The sequence below is a fragment of the Thamnophis elegans genome, chromosome 6, assembly GCF_009769535.1.
Source record: "Thamnophis elegans isolate rThaEle1 chromosome 6, rThaEle1.pri, whole genome shotgun sequence".
In the NCBI taxonomy this organism is placed as follows: domain Eukaryota; kingdom Metazoa; phylum Chordata; class Lepidosauria; order Squamata; family Colubridae; genus Thamnophis; species Thamnophis elegans.
This window is the reverse complement of record NC_045546.1, coordinates 56,303,827-56,321,314: the sequence shown is the minus strand read 5'-3', so window position 1 is coordinate 56,321,314 and position 17,488 is coordinate 56,303,827. Positions and strand designations below refer to the sequence as shown.

General features: G+C 38.1%; 1 protein-coding gene across 3 annotated transcripts; it reads left to right on the top strand.

Moving 5' to 3' along the window:
• The first annotated feature begins 42 nt into the window (after positions 1 to 42).
• WDR4 (WD repeat domain 4) lies at positions 43 to 16,376 on the top strand. 3 transcript variants are annotated; one of them, XM_032219411.1, is made up of 11 exons: positions 44 to 801; positions 4,132 to 4,197; positions 6,457 to 6,600; positions 7,336 to 7,492; positions 8,277 to 8,389; positions 9,692 to 9,752; positions 10,455 to 10,553; positions 11,287 to 11,351; positions 12,599 to 12,782; positions 13,617 to 13,686; positions 15,796 to 16,376. In XM_032219411.1, exons 1-11 carry the CDS (start codon positions 686 to 688, stop codon positions 15,969 to 15,971), a joined length of 1,251 nt encoding a protein of 416 aa, XP_032075302.1. In that variant the 5' UTR covers positions 44 to 685; the 3' UTR covers positions 15,972 to 16,376. The 3 variants fall into 3 exon arrangements, with proteins under 3 accessions (XP_032075303.1, XP_032075302.1, XP_032075304.1); XM_032219413.1 differs by having other exon boundaries at positions 713 to 801; positions 6,519 to 6,600; XM_032219412.1 differs by lacking the exon at positions 4,132 to 4,197 and having other exon boundaries at positions 43 to 801.
• Positions 16,377 to 17,488: the final 1,112 nt, after the last annotated feature.

The window sequence follows — 17,488 nt, the reverse complement described above, 5'->3', positions numbered from 1 at the left end:
AACCGCCGTCCGGTGGCACGTACTGTACGCCCCTCACGTGGGTAGGAGGTGATTGTGTTGCTTAGTAGCGGCGGGAGCTGGAATGGAGAGTTCCCTTTAGTTTGAGAGTTAAGGAGAAGTGGATGGGCTATCCTCCGTTCCGTGTACTTCTAAACCCAGATGAACGGACGGACATGGACAGAGCTTCAGCGTAAAATGTTGGAAGGATATCCTTGGATCATTGTCTTCAGTACAATATGGGGTGGGGGTGGTGTCCTTGGTGCTATCTGAGCTTGTTTTCTTGCAGACGTTTCATTACCCAAACTAGGTAACCTCATCAGCACCAAGGACCCCTGATTTCAACCCTGAGCTGCAAATATTGCCCTTAATGAGTGCATTTCCTTCCCTTTTATTTCATTGTCTTTATGATGGCGCCTCCCCCAGGGCATTCATTGTCTCGAGACGAGATTATAGAAACCTATGGCCGCCTTCTGTTGGAAATATCAAGACTTTTCATCTTCTGATTATCACCGCAAAAGGAATAAGGAGTAATTCTAGTCCCATTAGCAGTTGAGGTTTCAAACAACAATACGCTCGTATCTATGACAAGCCGGCCTTTTCTGAGGTCATCATTAGTAGGCCGTGGAATGACATCATTAGGTGGTGACGATTCCCGGGCGCCCCCAACGTGGATCTGGGCAGGACGATGGAGGCGGCTGATGTTGGAGTCGTGAGTGTTTCTCCGAAGCTCCTCATTTGCGAGGGTCTGATGGTGGTTAGCGGCGGCACGAAGTTCTTCGCCGCTAATTATAAAGAGGCCAAGTGAGTGAAAGGGTTTGCAAGTGTCTGAAAGACTGGAATTTAAAAAGAAACTCTCTAGATCAGTGTTTCTCAACCGTGGCAACTTTAAGTCCTGTGGACTTCAACTCCCAGAATCCCCGCGGGGGAATTCTGGGAGTTGAAGTCCACAGGACTTAAAGGTTGAGAAACACTGCTCTAGATTAATACTTCCGTTACTGTTAACAGATGGATACCGATTGGCATAATGGGAATTGTAGTCCAATATATTATGAAGAAATCAAATAGGGTGGGGTGGGGGGCTAGTTTAGATATTATACATGCACAGGCCTGACAGTGGAAGTCTGGCAAAGAGACAAAGGTAAAGTAATACGAGAAAAAGGGAGAGTGAAGCTTCTATCAACTGTGCACACTTAAATTATGAGACTATTAACATGAAAAAAGAGCCAGTTTGTTGTGGCCCAGGCTGGTTTTGGTGCACAAAGCTTGACTTTGGAACAGGCACTCTCCCTCAGCCTTAGGAAGGAGGCAATGGCAAATAATGACCAAAAAACCTTGTGAGGAAAACTGCAGGGACTTGTCCAGGTGGTTGCCAGGAATCATCAATAACTAAAAGGTACCAAAACAAATTCAAAACCCACATTTGGAAATTTTCAAAAAGCATTGTTTCTTTCCAATAGTAGCTATAATTATCTTTCACAGTGATTCAATAACCCTCTAAAAGCCTTTTTAAAAAAGTATGAATTGAGTGTGATGGAAAACTTCATTCCAAGTATCTGTATGGGGACAAACTTATCAAGCACGATCTACATAGGAAATTTCTGACCACCTCTTAAAGTCTTCTCTTTAACACTTTCTCATTCACAGGATAGAGGAAGGCACAAAATATTGTCTCTATTTGAATAGAATCTAACCAATATCTAATTAATGGAGAACATTTAAGAGACCAAATGGAAATATTGAGAACTTGTGGACATTTTAATTTATTGTTAGATTTCTACATAGATTTTTTGATGAAGGTATTTTCTTTGTTATAAGATGTATTTTTCTTAATAGACTTTAGGGATCCTGTGGATATAATATATCTTAATTTTGGCATAGAATTTGACAAATGGTATGATAGTAATCTGATTTGTAAGTCAACATAGGCTATTGGGTGTTTGTTAATTAGCTGACAAATGTTAAGGTTGAGAGTTGGAGGAAATACTTTGCAAATTTTAGGTCAAACAAAACGGTTTGAGATAACAGTGTAGAAGACAGAAACAAAAGAAGTGGGATGAAAGAGTACTTGAAGCAACATACAGCGGTGTGAAAAAGTCCTGCATGCTTTCAGGTTTAAGCTGCATTTACATGTTTAATCAACTTTTCACTCATAGAAACCACAGAAAATTAGTACTTTGATGAAAATTTCTGTAGTCTGATTGAGATGCATAATTTTTATTAATATAACCAAAGTCTTTTTAAGGTTTTGAGTAAGTTTATGTGCTAAAACAAACACCACTTGAATTTTTGAGAAAGTTGGAATCAAAAGTAGCCAATCAGCAGTGAGCTTTGGTTGACCAATCAAAATGCACAGAGCCTAAATCTATGAGCCAATCAATGTTGTCATACTCTCTAACTATAAATAGGCTTCGAGAAATTTAATTTAGCTCTGGCTGTGGGCAAGGATGAAGGCCTTTGCTTTCACCAGTACTGAGCAGTGGCATCGCATCATTGTGCTTCATGAAGAGGGTTACTCCAGTACAGAAATAGCCAAGAGAGTGAAATGCCATTGCACCACAGTGAGCAGAGTGATTGAAAAATACTAAATATCTGGTTCAGTTGATGATAGGCTCTGCTCTGGAAGACCAAGAAAGTCAACAAAATGGCAAGATTGGGCTCTGCAATGTATTTTGATGACTGACAGGAAGCTCACCTCACCTCAGATTACAAGAATTTTGGGGTGAAACGTGATGTAAAAGTGTGCACAAGCACAGTGCGTCGCAGACTGCTTGCCAGAGGACTCAAAGGCAGGGCTCGAAGTAAACCTTTGCTTACAGACGCTCACTGTTCTCGTCAACATGCTACCTGTCTGGGAATCAGTGCAATAAGTATGTCAGAAGATTTCCAGCTGAAGAACGTAGGCCATACTGCCTGTCTATCTTGAAGCATCCATTGCACGTGATGATCTGGGGCTGTATCGCTGCTTCTGGTATTGGTCGGATACAAATCATGCAGGGAATCATGAATTCCAAGCAGTATGTTGAAGTCCTAGAAAAGAACATGCTTCCTTCAGCTCAGCAACTTGTAGGGAAGGAGCCAAGTCCATCCAGCAGTGGATGAAGAAGCATGGTGTTTGACTCCTGGATTGGCCAGTTCAGAGCCCGGATTTGAACCCAATTGAGAACTTGTGGGCCAAGATTCTTTACGAAATAAGCAAGAAGCATCCGAAGACCAAGCAGGAGCTGATTGAATCCATTATTGCAGCCTGGCACCACATTGTCACCAAAGATCGCGTGCAAAGGCTTATACATGCCAAAGCGATACCGCCTGATGATAAGCAATAAGGGCTGGCTAATTTCATATTAGTAACCATATTACTAAATGGTCCTTTTCAGGGCCACAAACAATAAAAATGTTAACAAAACAGTAGCATCGGCTTTAGTAATTGCAACACATATGCCACTGGATATGCATCAGTTAATCTGTTTTCATAGTCATTGTAAGCATGCAAGAAAATTCACAATCCTCATCCAAACAGCATCAAATTGCAAAAAGCTTATGCTTTTCACTTAAAAACCACCAGTATTTAACTATAACAATACCTGCATAGCAGTTAGCATAAAATATCATAAAATCAATGGCCTATCAAAAAATGTCGTAAACCGTAAAGCATGCAGGACTTTTTCACACAGCTGTACTAGCTGAAAAATAAAGGTAAAATAACAGTAAAGTAGAAACATGAAAAAAGAAATCAAATGAACAGAAACAAGATAGGGCTATATTTGGCTTGATATTCATATTCTGAATAAGTATTTTGATATAGCTGTCCACATTGAATATAAGGTTGCTGGAAAGGCAAATTCAGTTTTACTCTGTATCAGTAGGTATATTGCTCCACTGTATTTGCATTGATCATATTCTACCACAAGTACTATTTTCTGTTCTAGGCTTTATATTTTAATAAAGATTCAGAGAAATTGGAGTAGGTGCTCAGAATGGCAACAAGTGAGATTAGGTTTATGTCTGGAAAAAAATAGAGGTATAGGTTGCTAACCTATTGGTATAGGAAACATTGCTCTGTTTTTTAACAGTTCAACACAAAATTGCTTCCATAGAAAATATGTATGTGATGTATATTCATTTACTTGACAGCAATGATGATCTTTTCATTTATGACTGTAGTGCTGCAAGCAAAAAACTTCAAGAAAAACAAAAAAGGTGAGATGGTTAATTTCCCAGGTATATAGAACATTACCATCGGGAATAATTGAATCTATAATTAAGCATCTCTAGAGATCCTTCTGGAAAACATGGCATTTACCTCTCTTAGATACCGTATTTTTCAGTGTATAAGACGTACCTTTTTTCCCTCAAAAAAGAGGCTGAAAATCTGGGTGCGTCTTATATACCAAATACAGTACTTTTTGCCTCCCAAAGCCCCACTCCTTCACCAAAATGGCTGTGCATACCCTTATGGAGGCTTTCAGAGAGCTCCTGGGAGCTTGGGAGGGTAGAAATGAGCTACGAATGGACCATTTTTTGCTCACAGCCCCCAGCAGAACTCTATAAGCCTCCATAAGGCTATGCATGTGATTTTTTTGACAAAAAACGGGCCTGTTTTTGCAAAAAATGTGCCATTTTTGGGAGGTTTGCAGAGTGGAAAAACTTTTTTTTCCTTTTGGAAAGCTCTTTGACTGACTGATGAGAATTATATTGATCAAGTGCTGTGCCAGCTACCTATCTACTGTATTTCTGTATTTCTCTCTCTCTCTCTATTTCTATTTCTCTATCCCTCTCTCTACCTACCTACTTACACACACTCTCTCTCTCCCTACCTATCTACTGTACTTCTCTCTCTCTCTCTCTCTCTCTCTCTCTCTCTCTCTCTCTCTCTCTCTCTCTCTATCTATCTATCTATCTATCTATATATATATATATATATATATATATATCCCTCTACCTACCTACCTACATTCTCCCTACCTACCTACTGTATTTCTCTTTCTCTCTCTTTATCCCTTTATCTACCTACCTAACTACTCACTCTCTCTCCCTACCTATCTACTGTATTTCTCTATCTCTCTCTATCTCTCTCTCTCCATCCCTTTACCTACCTACCTACATAATTACTCTCTTCCCCCCCCCCCACCTACCTACTGTATTTCTCTCTCTTTCTCTCCCTCTATCTACCTATCTAATTTTTTTTAAAAATTGCCTCTTTAAAACCTTGGTGCGTCTTATACTCCAAAAAATACGGTACCTATCTACTGCATTTCTCTCTTTCTCTATTTTTCTCTCTCTCTATCCCGCTACCTACCTACCTACACACACACACACACACTCTCCCTACCTACCTGCTGTATATCTCTCTATTTCTCTCTCTCTCTATCCCTTTACCTACCTAGCTACCTAACTACTCTCTCTCCCTCCCTAACTACTGTATGTCTCTCTCTCACTATCCCTTTATCTACCTACCTACCTAGCTACCTACCTACCTACCTACCTACTCTCTCCCTCCCTCCCTACTTACTGTATTTCTCTCTCTCTCTTTCTCACTCTACCTACCTACCTACACACACTCTCTCTCCCTCCCTCCCTACTGTATTTCTCTCAATTTCTCTCTCTCTCTATCCCTCTACCTACCAACCTACCTACTCTCTCTATCCCTACCTATCTACTGTATTTCTCTCTCTCTTTCTATTTCTCTCTACCCCTCTACCTACCTACCTACCTACCTACCTACCTACCTACACTCTCTCTTGCTCTCTATCCCTTTCTCTACCTAACTAACTAACTAACTAACTAACTAACTAACTAACTAACTACTCTCTCTCTCCCCCTACCTATCTACTGTATTTCTCTCTCTCTCTCCCTGTCTATCCCTCTACCTACCTACCTACTTTTAAAAAAAACGCCTCTTCAAAACCTTGGTGCGTCTTATATTGCGGTGCGTCTTATACTCTGAAAAATACGATAAGTATTGCCTAAAAGAGGAAAGAATCTGCAGTGGCTTTTTTACCATGATAGCAGTTAAAATGCAAAGTACAATTAAATAATTAAAATAAATGCTAAGAAACAGCTTCCCTTGTTTCTTTATTTTTTTACCTCAAAGGTGCTTTTTCAAGAGGCAACTGGACTTTCTGGGGTTTTTTTTTTTTGAAGACTTTTGTTTTACTTCTCATCCAAGAAGCTTCAGTTAGGTATTATACCAGAAAAATATACTACAATTGCTTCTTGGATGAGAAGCAAAACGTCTTCAAAGAAAAACCATAAAGTCCAGTTGCCTCTTGAAAAAGCACCTTTGGGATAATCATGACCTAGCTGACTGAGAATCTCCATAGACATTTAATGTTTTTACACAATCAAAGAATGGATGTTCTGTAAAATAATTGAAAATATTATCTCAGAAAATATAATTTGAAGTACTAGAAATGGTTTATTTTTGAATCAATTGTTCCATGTTTTTTGTCTTTTTAGTGAGGATGGAAAGCCACTTGACAAAACAAATAATATCCTTGCCTGTGCATTTTCTTCATCAGGGAAGTATTTTGTTCTGACTGATGACAACAAACAATTAATTCTTTTCTGCTCAAAGCCTTCCTGGAAATGTCTGAGCATAAGGTATGAGAAGGAAAATGTTTTAAAATATCTTTATAAATCTAAGCATTAGTAGCAGAAATTGTTATGCATGTTTTACATAGGGAGCCAGTTTGGTGTATCAGTTAAGGCACTAGGCTAAAACCCAAAGACTGTACATTTCTTAGTATTAACGCTCCTGAGTGACTTTGGGTCACTTACTCTCTCAGCCTTGAAAGCAGGCAAGGGCAAACGTCCAAGAAAACTGCAGGGACTAGTCCAGGCAATTGCCAAAAATCAAGTCTGTGTTGTGTGTGTGTACATATACATACGTACACACACACACACGCAAACACACTTTCCTTACCTTGTTATATTAAATTTACTGTTCTGCTTGGATTTATTTCTTAGCTTTATTGTTGGGTTTTATGTTTCCTTTGTCATTCCAGCTGAAGAACAGCCTAGAAATATTTTTCGGTTGCTCTGCAAGCTCCTTTGGATAAGCCAATGGCTTCATAATCACTTTCCATGACATTGGCAAATCTCCCAAACTATGCCCAGCCTCACATACTTGTGACATAAGGTTTTTTTTGTTTTTGTTTTTTGCCGTGAATCTAATACAGCTGCTTCCAAGCTGATGTCTCGGGCATCTTTTCCAATCATTTGTAGAATTCTAGGAGATTATGGATGTTATAGATTTGTTATGCTTTCATTGGTCACATGTAGGCCATGTTAGGTTCTGAAATTCAAAAATTTTGAATTATGTCTATTTTTTTTCAGACCTGTCATGAGAAGATGTACCTCCCTGATAATAACATCTGCAGAAGATAAAATTTTGGTTGCTGACAAATCTGGCGATGTATATTCTTATTCAATAATAGAACCAAAAAATGCAGGAACAATTGAGCTTGGACACTTGTCTCTTTTGTTGAATTTGGTACACATGAGTTTTTAATGGATATTTCCAATAATATATTTTATTAAAAGCTAATCAAATTTAAGTCCGTCTTCATTAGGCAGAGAAGGTATGTTACAGATCTGTCAGATAAAGAATTCTACCTGGCATGATCCAAGAAGAGGGCCTTTTGTGCCATTGCCCCTGTCCTCTGAAACATTCTCCTGACCTTCCGGAAAGGTGTAAAAACTTTTTCTGAAATCTTGTTTGGGACTCACGTAGCTGCATGCAGGCATGAGGCTGGTTAGTGTCCCGAAAAGCTCTCTCCCTGCCTTTTAATTAACTTTGACATTGATTTTTAATTCATCCATGCTTTTTAAAAAAAATGTATATACTGTTTTTTTTATGGTTTGATATTTCATCTCTACACAGCCCAAAGTCACTCAGAGGGAGATAATAGGCAGTTTTGAAATTTGATAAATAATTTGATAAAAAAGAATAAGTCTTATTTTTTTTCCTCCCAGAATCACTCCTAGGAGGTAATTTGGGCTGAGAAGTAGTGTGTACTGCATAGTTACTTAATGTGTTCAACTCTGTCAAATGAGACTAACAAATTAGATGACTTTCTATATATTAACAATTATTAAGACAAATGCAAATATATGTAAACAGGTTTGTAAAACGTTGTAGACTGGTAATTTTCAATTATTCCTCCCAGTCTTCCTTAGATTATCAGTTTGAAGTCATACAAATTATACCATTGGTGGGTGGATGATTATGCCTGAACATACCATTCATCATATTTCTATTGCTCTATTATTGTTAGACATTGAGTCCTGATGACCAATATATTGTAACAGCTGATCGAGATGAGAAGATCCGAGTTAGTTTGACTAAAGCACCACATGTTATAGTATCCTTTTGCCTGGGTCACAGAGAGTGAGTAACCAAAAAAAAAAACCCTGTTTCCAATGTGATTGAAAGGCAACTCCTCCTCTTTGCTAACATAAGGAAACAAGAAGAAGGAAGCCATATTTAAGCTCAAGTTTAATAACAGCTAGTATTCTAATCAATCTCTTGGGATCAGAAATGCTTTAGACTACTTAAGAATAATAATAAATGTTCATTTCCTTGGATGATTTTTAAAGAATCCATTCTAGCTCTGATTTGGGAAGAAATAAATGAGTTGGATGCTGAGGGAATTCAGATTTTCAGAAAAGCTTATGTTGTTATTGTCAAAATGTAGCTAACATGTCATCCATTAGAACATTCCCTAGCCTAAAAACCATTTGTTAAAAAAATCTTGAGTATTTAAAATAATTATTATTTTATTTTTTGTGCATGTGAGTGCATGCACATCCTTTCTGCATATATGCTGATAGTCTTAGTCCCCAATGAAGGAAAAGAATTGAGACTTCTCATTTCTGCTAACCTCGCAATTTGAAATCATGCAAATGCAAGTAGATAAATAGGTACCACTTCAGTGAAAAGGTAACAGCATTTTGTGCACCCTCAGCATATATAGTCATGCCTTGTTTCTAGTGGTAATAAATTAGTAGTCTTAATGTTCGAAGAATAGCAATAGCAGTTAGACTTATATACCGCTTCATAGGGCTTTCAGCCCTCTCTAAGCGGTTTACAGAGTCAGCATATTGCCCCCAACAACAATCCAGGTCCTCATTTTACCCACCTCAGAAGGATGGAAGGCTGAGTCAACCCTGAGCCGGTGAGATTTGAACAGCCGAACTGCAGAACTGCAGTCAGCTGAAGCAGCCTGCAGTGCTGCATTTAACCACTGCGCCACGAGAAACACTTCACTACGAGATTGCTACTTATAGCTGTAATATAGAAATCTACATTAGTATGATACTTGAAGTCCCAATACATCAGCTTGAAGTCCCAATACGTCAGCTTGATCATGATCATGAAAATGGAGGTCTGCAATTCACTTTACAGTTATACATTACCCTTATTCTAGGTTCCCCACCACCACCTTTTATTTGTCACTGTTATGTAAAAATTGGAGAAGAATGTATTTCAAGAACCTGAATAGATTGCTGGACTATTTTAAAAACTAATTTAATAAAAAGAAAAAAAAATATTGGGACAAACTTTTTATATGCAGATTTTTGTATAAATACAAGGAAAGATATCAGTCTAGGTAGAAAATTTCTTGCACAGCTGTATATACATATAATTTTACTCTATTGCTTTTGTTTCAATTTATTTTTTTCTTTCTAGATTTGTCAGCACAATATTGGTACTGCCAAACCTTCCTGACCTTCTTTTATCTGCCTCCGGGGTATGTAGATTATCTGGGATTCTATACATCTAGAATGTTAATAAATGCTTAAAAATGCATTTTTTCTTTCCTCTAATAAGTAAAAGATTCAATTTCTCTTGCTGTCTCTCATGTTTTTGGCTGAAACATAAAGAATGATTAACATTGTAGGGAATTTTCATTCTCCCATGTGTTTTACACCGCATTATTCATTATTAATATCTACTTAAACTCAATATGAAATATAGTAATGATTAGAAATCATTAGAAATTATGAATACCCATTGCTCAATATCCATGAGATATACTGTATATGCATGCATCTAAGAGGGATTTTAAACCATTGATTGAATTTATAATTATGCTAACTCACAATGTGCTTTTTTGGTTTTTTGCTCATCAAATTGTATTTTGCACATTGTGGTAATTTACACATCATGACCTATGCTTAAGGTTAGGTGTGGACCCAGCCATTATAGCTTGTTTAACCACTCATATGGTTAAGCCCTCTCTAAGCGGTTTACAGAGTCAGCATATTGCCCCCAACAATCCAGGTCCTCATTTTACCCACCTCGGAAGGATGGAAGGCTGAGTCAACCTTGAGCCGGTGAGATTTGAACAGCCGAACTGCAGTCAGCTGAAGTAGCCTGCAGTGCTGCACTCTAACCACTGCGCCTTTCCTTTGGCAAAAATAATAATTAGCTTATCTCTTGAATTTCCTAGGATGATACATTGAGGCTCTGGAAGTATAAAAGTGGGAAAGAACTACATTGCTTTCAATTGAATAATTTGAATATAAATGAAGCTGGTAAGAATAAGAAGGTAATTATCTTTTGGGTGGATGTTCTCTATAATATGCATGCTTCCATTTTTCTTTGCTTTTTTTACACGTTTTCTTTTTTTGAATGAATTTGAGAGCAGGTTTATGCTACTGATAATCAACATTTGATTCTATAAAATATAGGTTTTTTGGTAAAGAATATTTTGAGAAGTAGCCATTGTAGAATGCAATTACTTCACAACATGAGTACACTAATATTTAAAACTTTAGAAATGTTTTTTCGTGTTATTGGAGGCTTACTTTAATTTTTCACTCATTTTAAATAAATGCTATTGGGTTGATCTCAGGATAGTATGAGAGTATTTTGTCTGGGGAATGCTAAATTATTCCAGACCAACATGGACAAGCAGATACTCTGTCTCTCTGTTGTACTAACCTCCATTGTGTAGACAGATGTACTGATATTCTAAAAATGGTAACTAAACAATTGTGCAGTGGTTATACCAATCATTCAAGAACATTTTCTTTTTGCATAGTAACTATTTATCCAACTTCTGCCCCCTTAGATGTTTTGCTTTTTTCATCTTGCTGTCTTTGCTCAGAACAGAAATCAGGGTAGACTGAATAAGAGACAGCTTGTCTTTGTTATTAAAAAAAAACCTTGATGTGTATGTTTTTGATCCAAGGTTTCTTTTACTACTGTTCTTCTATTTCTTCCCACACATTAAAAAATTAGCTCTTGCCAATTACGTTTATATTTCTTTTCCTCCTCAGAAATATGCTGTGTCAAGAATAGTTTATTGTTGTGAAGGAAATTACATTGCCATTTTATATGACTGGTAAGAGGAAAAATATAATTACTGTAGAGGTAGCAGACAGTTACATTATTTCATTACAAGCTATGCCTGATTTCTGTAAAGTTTATATTTAATAGGTAGTCGTCAACTTACAACCATTTGTTTAGTGAACAGTTTTTATATTTATGACCATTACAGCATGCCTACAGTCATGTGAAAGTTGCCATATCCCTTGATCATGTGATCACTTTTTGTGCCCTTCTGACAAAGTTTATGAAGAAGCCAGATTCACTTGACAACTATGTTACTAACTTAATTGCAATGATTCACTTAACAACTGGTTAATGGTTGTAAAATGAGGCAAAGCTCACTTAATAAATGGTCTTTTTTTTTAAGTAATCTTTATTAGTTATACATTTTTTAAAGAGTAAAACATACAAGTACAAATACAATTTTAAACATACAACACCCCCCCCCCCCGCGGTGACAGTCATTCACAGCCTAACTTTTTGTTTTTCTTTCCTCATTGTTAGGTCTCTAAGCCACATCTTCTCATTACAAAATTCAGGGATTTGTTACAATACCCATGTTCACTTTTAGTTCCCATTGTTAACAACTGCTATTTAACTTTCCCCGTTTTAAGTCCCTGCTGTTTTCCTTGTTTAGCAATAGAAATGTTGAGCTCAATTCTGGTCATAAGTCAAGGACTACCTGTATTATGGAATCAGTTGATCAAATGACTTAAGATATGGTGATGAAATACAGGAATAATATGAAACGTATTTGAATTAAGGGATTATAATAAGAATTTATAGAAGATTTCTAATGAATGTTGACATTGTGAAATTACTTCTACTTCATAACAAATATTGGAGATTATTCCTTGAAATATTACTGTAGGAGTTCCTTAAGGTGGCCATATTGCAAGTGCCAGCCGACAATAGAGATAACTTATCTAATTTTGCAGAAATTCTAAAGTTTCAGTTGTATATTTATTTACCTAAGAATAAGCTTTAATAAGTTCAACAAGAGTTACTTCTGATTAGATGAGAATTAATCTATACCAGGGTCTTCAAACCTGTCAACTTTTAAGAGTTGTGAGCTTCAGTTTCCCATGCTGATTGGGGAATTCTTGGAGTTGGAGTCTACAAGTCTTAAAGTTGTCGAGTTTGGAGACCCCTTTACTACACTTCACATATCATTTTCTTAACCATGTGGGACTCATTTGATGTAATTGATGTAGGAAACTTGATGTATAAAAGTAACATAATGTTGGTTGTTTCTAAAAGTATTCCTGCAGTATCCATCTTCCAGCTTGACGCCGATGCTCAGAGCTTAATTTCTAAACAGCACATAACCTTAAGCCACAAAGGTTGGGACATTGCATTTGAGGAAACAGGTGGGCTCTGGGTACTGCAGGAAAATCAGCAAATACCTCTTCTATTCTACCAACACAAGGATGGACAGTGGCAGGTGAGAGAATGTTTATGATCATAGACTGCTACATGCATTTTTAATTCTGTGGTTTAGGGCAAAAGATTCTGGCCAATTGCTGAATTACTATGGTTGGTTTACTGTGCATTTCCGTAGTGTAATACTTCAGCTCTTTAATGATTTTTCTATGGTGGTTTGTTTTGCTAGTTGTAAACAAGAAAATATAGTTCAATATAGGTCCCTCAGATTAAAATTTAGAGTATTGTTAGGCTATTGAACTAAGCCGCTATCTCCCACTCAGCATCTTCAATTATATATTTATAATTGAACATGCTGAGTGGGAGATAGCGGCTCGGTTCAAATCATAACAAATTTATGTATGCGGTATATAAAAGAAAAAGAAGATCAGAAGCATGTAAATGTTACTTTTTTGTAACATCTGTCCTGCCATTTTGTTGGCAGCAGGGCTTTTGGTTTGTTAGAATATTGCACCTTGGTTTGATGATTTCTCAGTTAAACTTGGGAAAAAGAAAACAAAGAGTATAGCAGCTCAAGCTGGGAACCCTATGTGTATGTGTGCATAGTTATAAACCTAGTGTAATTGTGGGTCAATACACAGCAGTCTAAATTAAAAAACTAGATCTGCTGTTAAGGAAAAAGAAGCACTGACCTAATTTACTTATTTTTCATTTGAAAGTAGTATATCTTCTTTGTTGTTGTTGTATAACTTTATGAAAACATGGAAATAGGTCAGGCAAAACAAAAGATTACGGGAGCTGTTCTCAGTACAAGCCAACCTGTATGAAAAGCCCCCTGCTTCCTATGAAATTTTCAATAGCTATTGTTGTTCAATTTGTTTTGTTTTGTTTTCAGCCTGTTATTGACAAGAAAGAATTAGTGAAAATGTCCAAGTACATATGTAACTATTGGAGAATATTTGAAGGTAGGAAATATGAGTTTAACAGACCAAACAAATACTTTACATGGAGGGTCTGACTACGATTTGGAGAATCCATCGCTGAAGCTGGCTTTAGTTTTAGCTTTGGTTTCTGCATGAGCATTGGTTCTTGGAGGTGGGAGAAGTTATCTGGAAACCTCATTGCTTAGTGTTTCTCAACCTTGCTGACTCTGAAGACGGGTGGGCTGCAGCTGGCTGAGGAGTTCTGGGAGTTGAAGTCCACCCATCTTCAAGTTGCCAAGATTAAGAAACACTGCTTTAAACCACAGAGATCAAGTGTTAAAATGCCCAACTTACCGATACCACAGAAGAATAACATAATACCATAAGAACATAACAGAGTCATTAGATTTACCCCCTCCTGCTAAGAAGTAGAATGCTGCGCACAGAACTTAACTGTATCAGCAGATGAAGAAAGGGGACTATTAAAATGACAGTGATTATTGAAGATAATTAACATCTGGTTAATAAGTCCTGCTCTTAATACCTAATTAGTGTTGCTGCTCCTATGAAAATGATGGCACCTATATATTTTTGTTACCAGCATTTTAATAGCCTTTTCCCCTCTTCCCCTTCTAAAGTGGAACAAATCTCTTTTGATGTAACATATTGAAAATGAGTAAGATGGATGGGAATGAATATTTCAACCATTTTTAGAACAGTTGCTGAAATAAAAAAATCTACCACAGAGTTAATTTTGTGCAGTCAGATAGAAAGACTAATAGATATGTAGAGCTGGTGATTATTTTGTTTGCTGAGGCAGATAAGTATTGCAATCCTAATGGTAGCTGTTTTTAGATCTGCTCAGTAATTGAGTAAAGTATCAGTTAATAGCATCCTTAAATTCATCTTGTCAGTTAAATTTGAACTACGTGATACTTACCATAAACCTCTAATGGGTAATTGATCTTTGCCAGAATGAGAAGTACACTCCTATGACATTGTTTGGTGAGGAATCAAGCAAATTCTTATTTTGACAAAAAACATCGGAGAAAAGAGAAATTGTCATAGAATTACCATGTATATTGATCAGTTTTTAATCCTTCACAGTTAAGCAATTAATCTCTCAAATAATGGTAAACAAGCTCTTTGATGCCTATTGGCACCCTTAATGTTTTAGGAGAGGTTGGGGCAACCATGTGATAGATTCACAACATTTATGAGTAAAACGTAGTTTGGGAGATATTTTTGGTTTTTAAAATGCTTATTTTGGGAGTTTATAGTTTTAGCATTACAGTTTTCTTTCAATTTTTAGATTTTTGACTGTTTTCAGTAAAGTGGGAATATTTAAGCTGCATATGACCCAGAAGCTGCAGGCTAGTCATTCCTCATTAGCCCTGCTCTAAAGGAATCAGAAATGTGGTTTTTTTTTTATAAAAAAAGTAGATTGTTAATAGCTACTGATAACAACTGAATTTACTATTTTCCTCATGGGCATTTGGAGAGAGTAAATAACCCAATAAATGTCTTTATGCAAATGACATACATTATATTATTTGTCACTGTTATAAATTACATAATTTGTGCCCTTTCCACAACAATATTACAGTGCATGTGATGTCACATTGACCTCTATTGGACACCTCTCCTCATTATTTGTATATTAGACTTTGTCTCTCTTTCCTAATATGTACTTTAGTTAACTAATTGAATCTATCCTCCTTTTTCTTTGACAAGTGACTGGGAGGATTAGCTATCTTAATAGTGCGCTGCACCAACTAAAAGGGCAAGAAATTTGGAGAGTTTCTAGTCCAAATGTGCTGATCTGTTCTTTTGCTAATAGTTTGGATATGCTTATCATTAACCAGCATGGGCCAAAGTTTTACTTGTCATAAACCAATGGGATGGAAACAACTTGGCTAATTTGATAAAATGATTGCTGCCAAGTAGCAAATGTGGGAAAAGCAAAAACTTTGCGTAGCTGAAATTGGAAGAGTTTTTCTCTCTCCATGGTTGGAGGTAGGTTTATAAGGACTTAAGTATCTGTTCTCATTTTAGGCATAAACAAAATCCCTACTTATAAATATTTACTAATTTGCCAGGCACTATAAAGTAATTATTACTTAAAATTCTAACTTACTCTACATTCTGCAGGTGCTATGGACAAAGAGAGCTGCTTCCAAAATCTCTACAAGGCTTCTTTTGATAATATGTCCATTTATCTAAAAAAGAAAGAAGAGAGACTTCAGCAGCAGAAAAATAAGAGGAAAGATCCACAATATAAATCAAGTGAACAGACCAAAAAAGTCAAAAGTGAAGAGTTGTCCTGATAATATTCAATGCTCATCACATTTCTGAGTTTGGAAGAAGCCCAATAGAAAACAAACTTTTCCTTAGGCATAACTGAAATTAAATCTGCCTGGTGGTTAGTGTCAGTATATCTCACTCCTGACAAATGGCAAAAGAACTAACCTGATTAACAGGTCACATCCCAGTACCTTTAAGTAACTTGTTTCTAAATGTATGGCTTTAAAATGTTGCTTGAATGACAGTGTTGCAAGTAATACCTAGAAAAGAATCATAACAAAGAACTTTCTCCTCCAAATACAGTTGCTCAGCTTTTCATCCTCAGCCAAGAATATGGCTGAGGATGAAAAGCTGGTGGCCTTCCAGCTTCAGCGTACCTTGGAGGAAGCTAACTATCTTGACCCCTTCCAGTCCGGCTTCAGGCCCGGTTACAGCACAGAAACCGCTTTGGTCGCATTGACCGATGATCTCTGGAGAGCCAGAGATGGAGGCCATGCGTCCATCCTGGTTCTCCTTGACCTCTCAGCGGCTTTTGATACCATCGACCATGGTATCCTTCTGCGACGACTGCGGGAGGTGGGGGTGGGCGGCACTGTTTTGCAGTGGTTCTCCTCCTACCTCTCGGACAGGTCACAGTCGGTGTTGGTGGGGGGGCAGAGATCGTCCCCGAGGCCCCTAACATGGGGTGCCGCAGGGTTCGGTCTTATCCCCCCTACTATTCAACATATACATGAAACCGCTGGGCGAGATCATTCGGAGGCACGGGATAAAATACCATCAATACGCGGACGATACACAGTTGTATCTGTCCGCCCCGTGCCAACTCAATGAAGCGGTGGACGTGATGAACCGGGGCCTTGAGGCTGTTAAAGACTGGATGAGAGCTAACAAACTGGTACTCAACCCGGAAAAGACCGAGTGGCTGTTGTGTTTTCCTCCCAACAATTTGGCTAATGTTCCATCAATCAGGCTGGGGGGGCAAAATTTATACCCCTCAGACAGGGTCCGCAACTTGGGAGTCCTCCTGGACCCACAGCTGAGTTTCGACCATCACTTGTCAGCTGTGACCAGGGGGGCATTTGCCCAGGTTCGCCTGGTGCGCCAGTTGCGGCCCTACCTGAACCGGGAGGCCCTCACAACAGTCACTCGAGCCCTTGTGCTCTCTAGGCTGGAATACTGCAATGTGCTCTACATGGGGCTGCCCTTGAAGAGCATCCGGCGACTTCAGCTAGTCCAGAATGCGGCCGCGCGAGTGATCATAGGCGCACCGCGGTTCGCCCACATAACACCGATCCTCCGTGAGCTGCGCTGGCTACCTGTTGATCTCCGGGTGCACTTCAAGGTCCTACTTACCATCCACAAAGCGCTCCATGGTAGTGGATCTGGCTATTTGAGAGACCGCCTTCTGCCAATTACCTCCCTGCGTCCCATCAGATCGCACAGGGTAGGCCTCCGAATTCCATCCGCCAGTCAGTGCCGACTGGCGACTACGCGGAGGAGAGCCTTCTCAGTTGCAGCTCCAACGCTATGGAACAATCTC

Bases quoted from the DNA above. Each gene is read 5' to 3' on its own strand.
- WDR4 (XM_032219411.1), top strand. From the start codon at position 686: ATGGAGGCGGCTGATGTTGGAGTCGTGAGTGTTTCTCCGAAGCTCCTC. The intron at 4,198-6,456 runs GTGAGATGGTTA...TTGTCTTTTTAG, and splicing joins CTTCAAGAAAAACAAAAAAG to TGAGGATGGAAAGCCACTTG. The intron at 10,554-11,286 runs GTAATTATCTTT...TTTCCTCCTCAG, and splicing joins AAGCTGGTAAGAATAAGAAG to AAATATGCTGTGTCAAGAAT.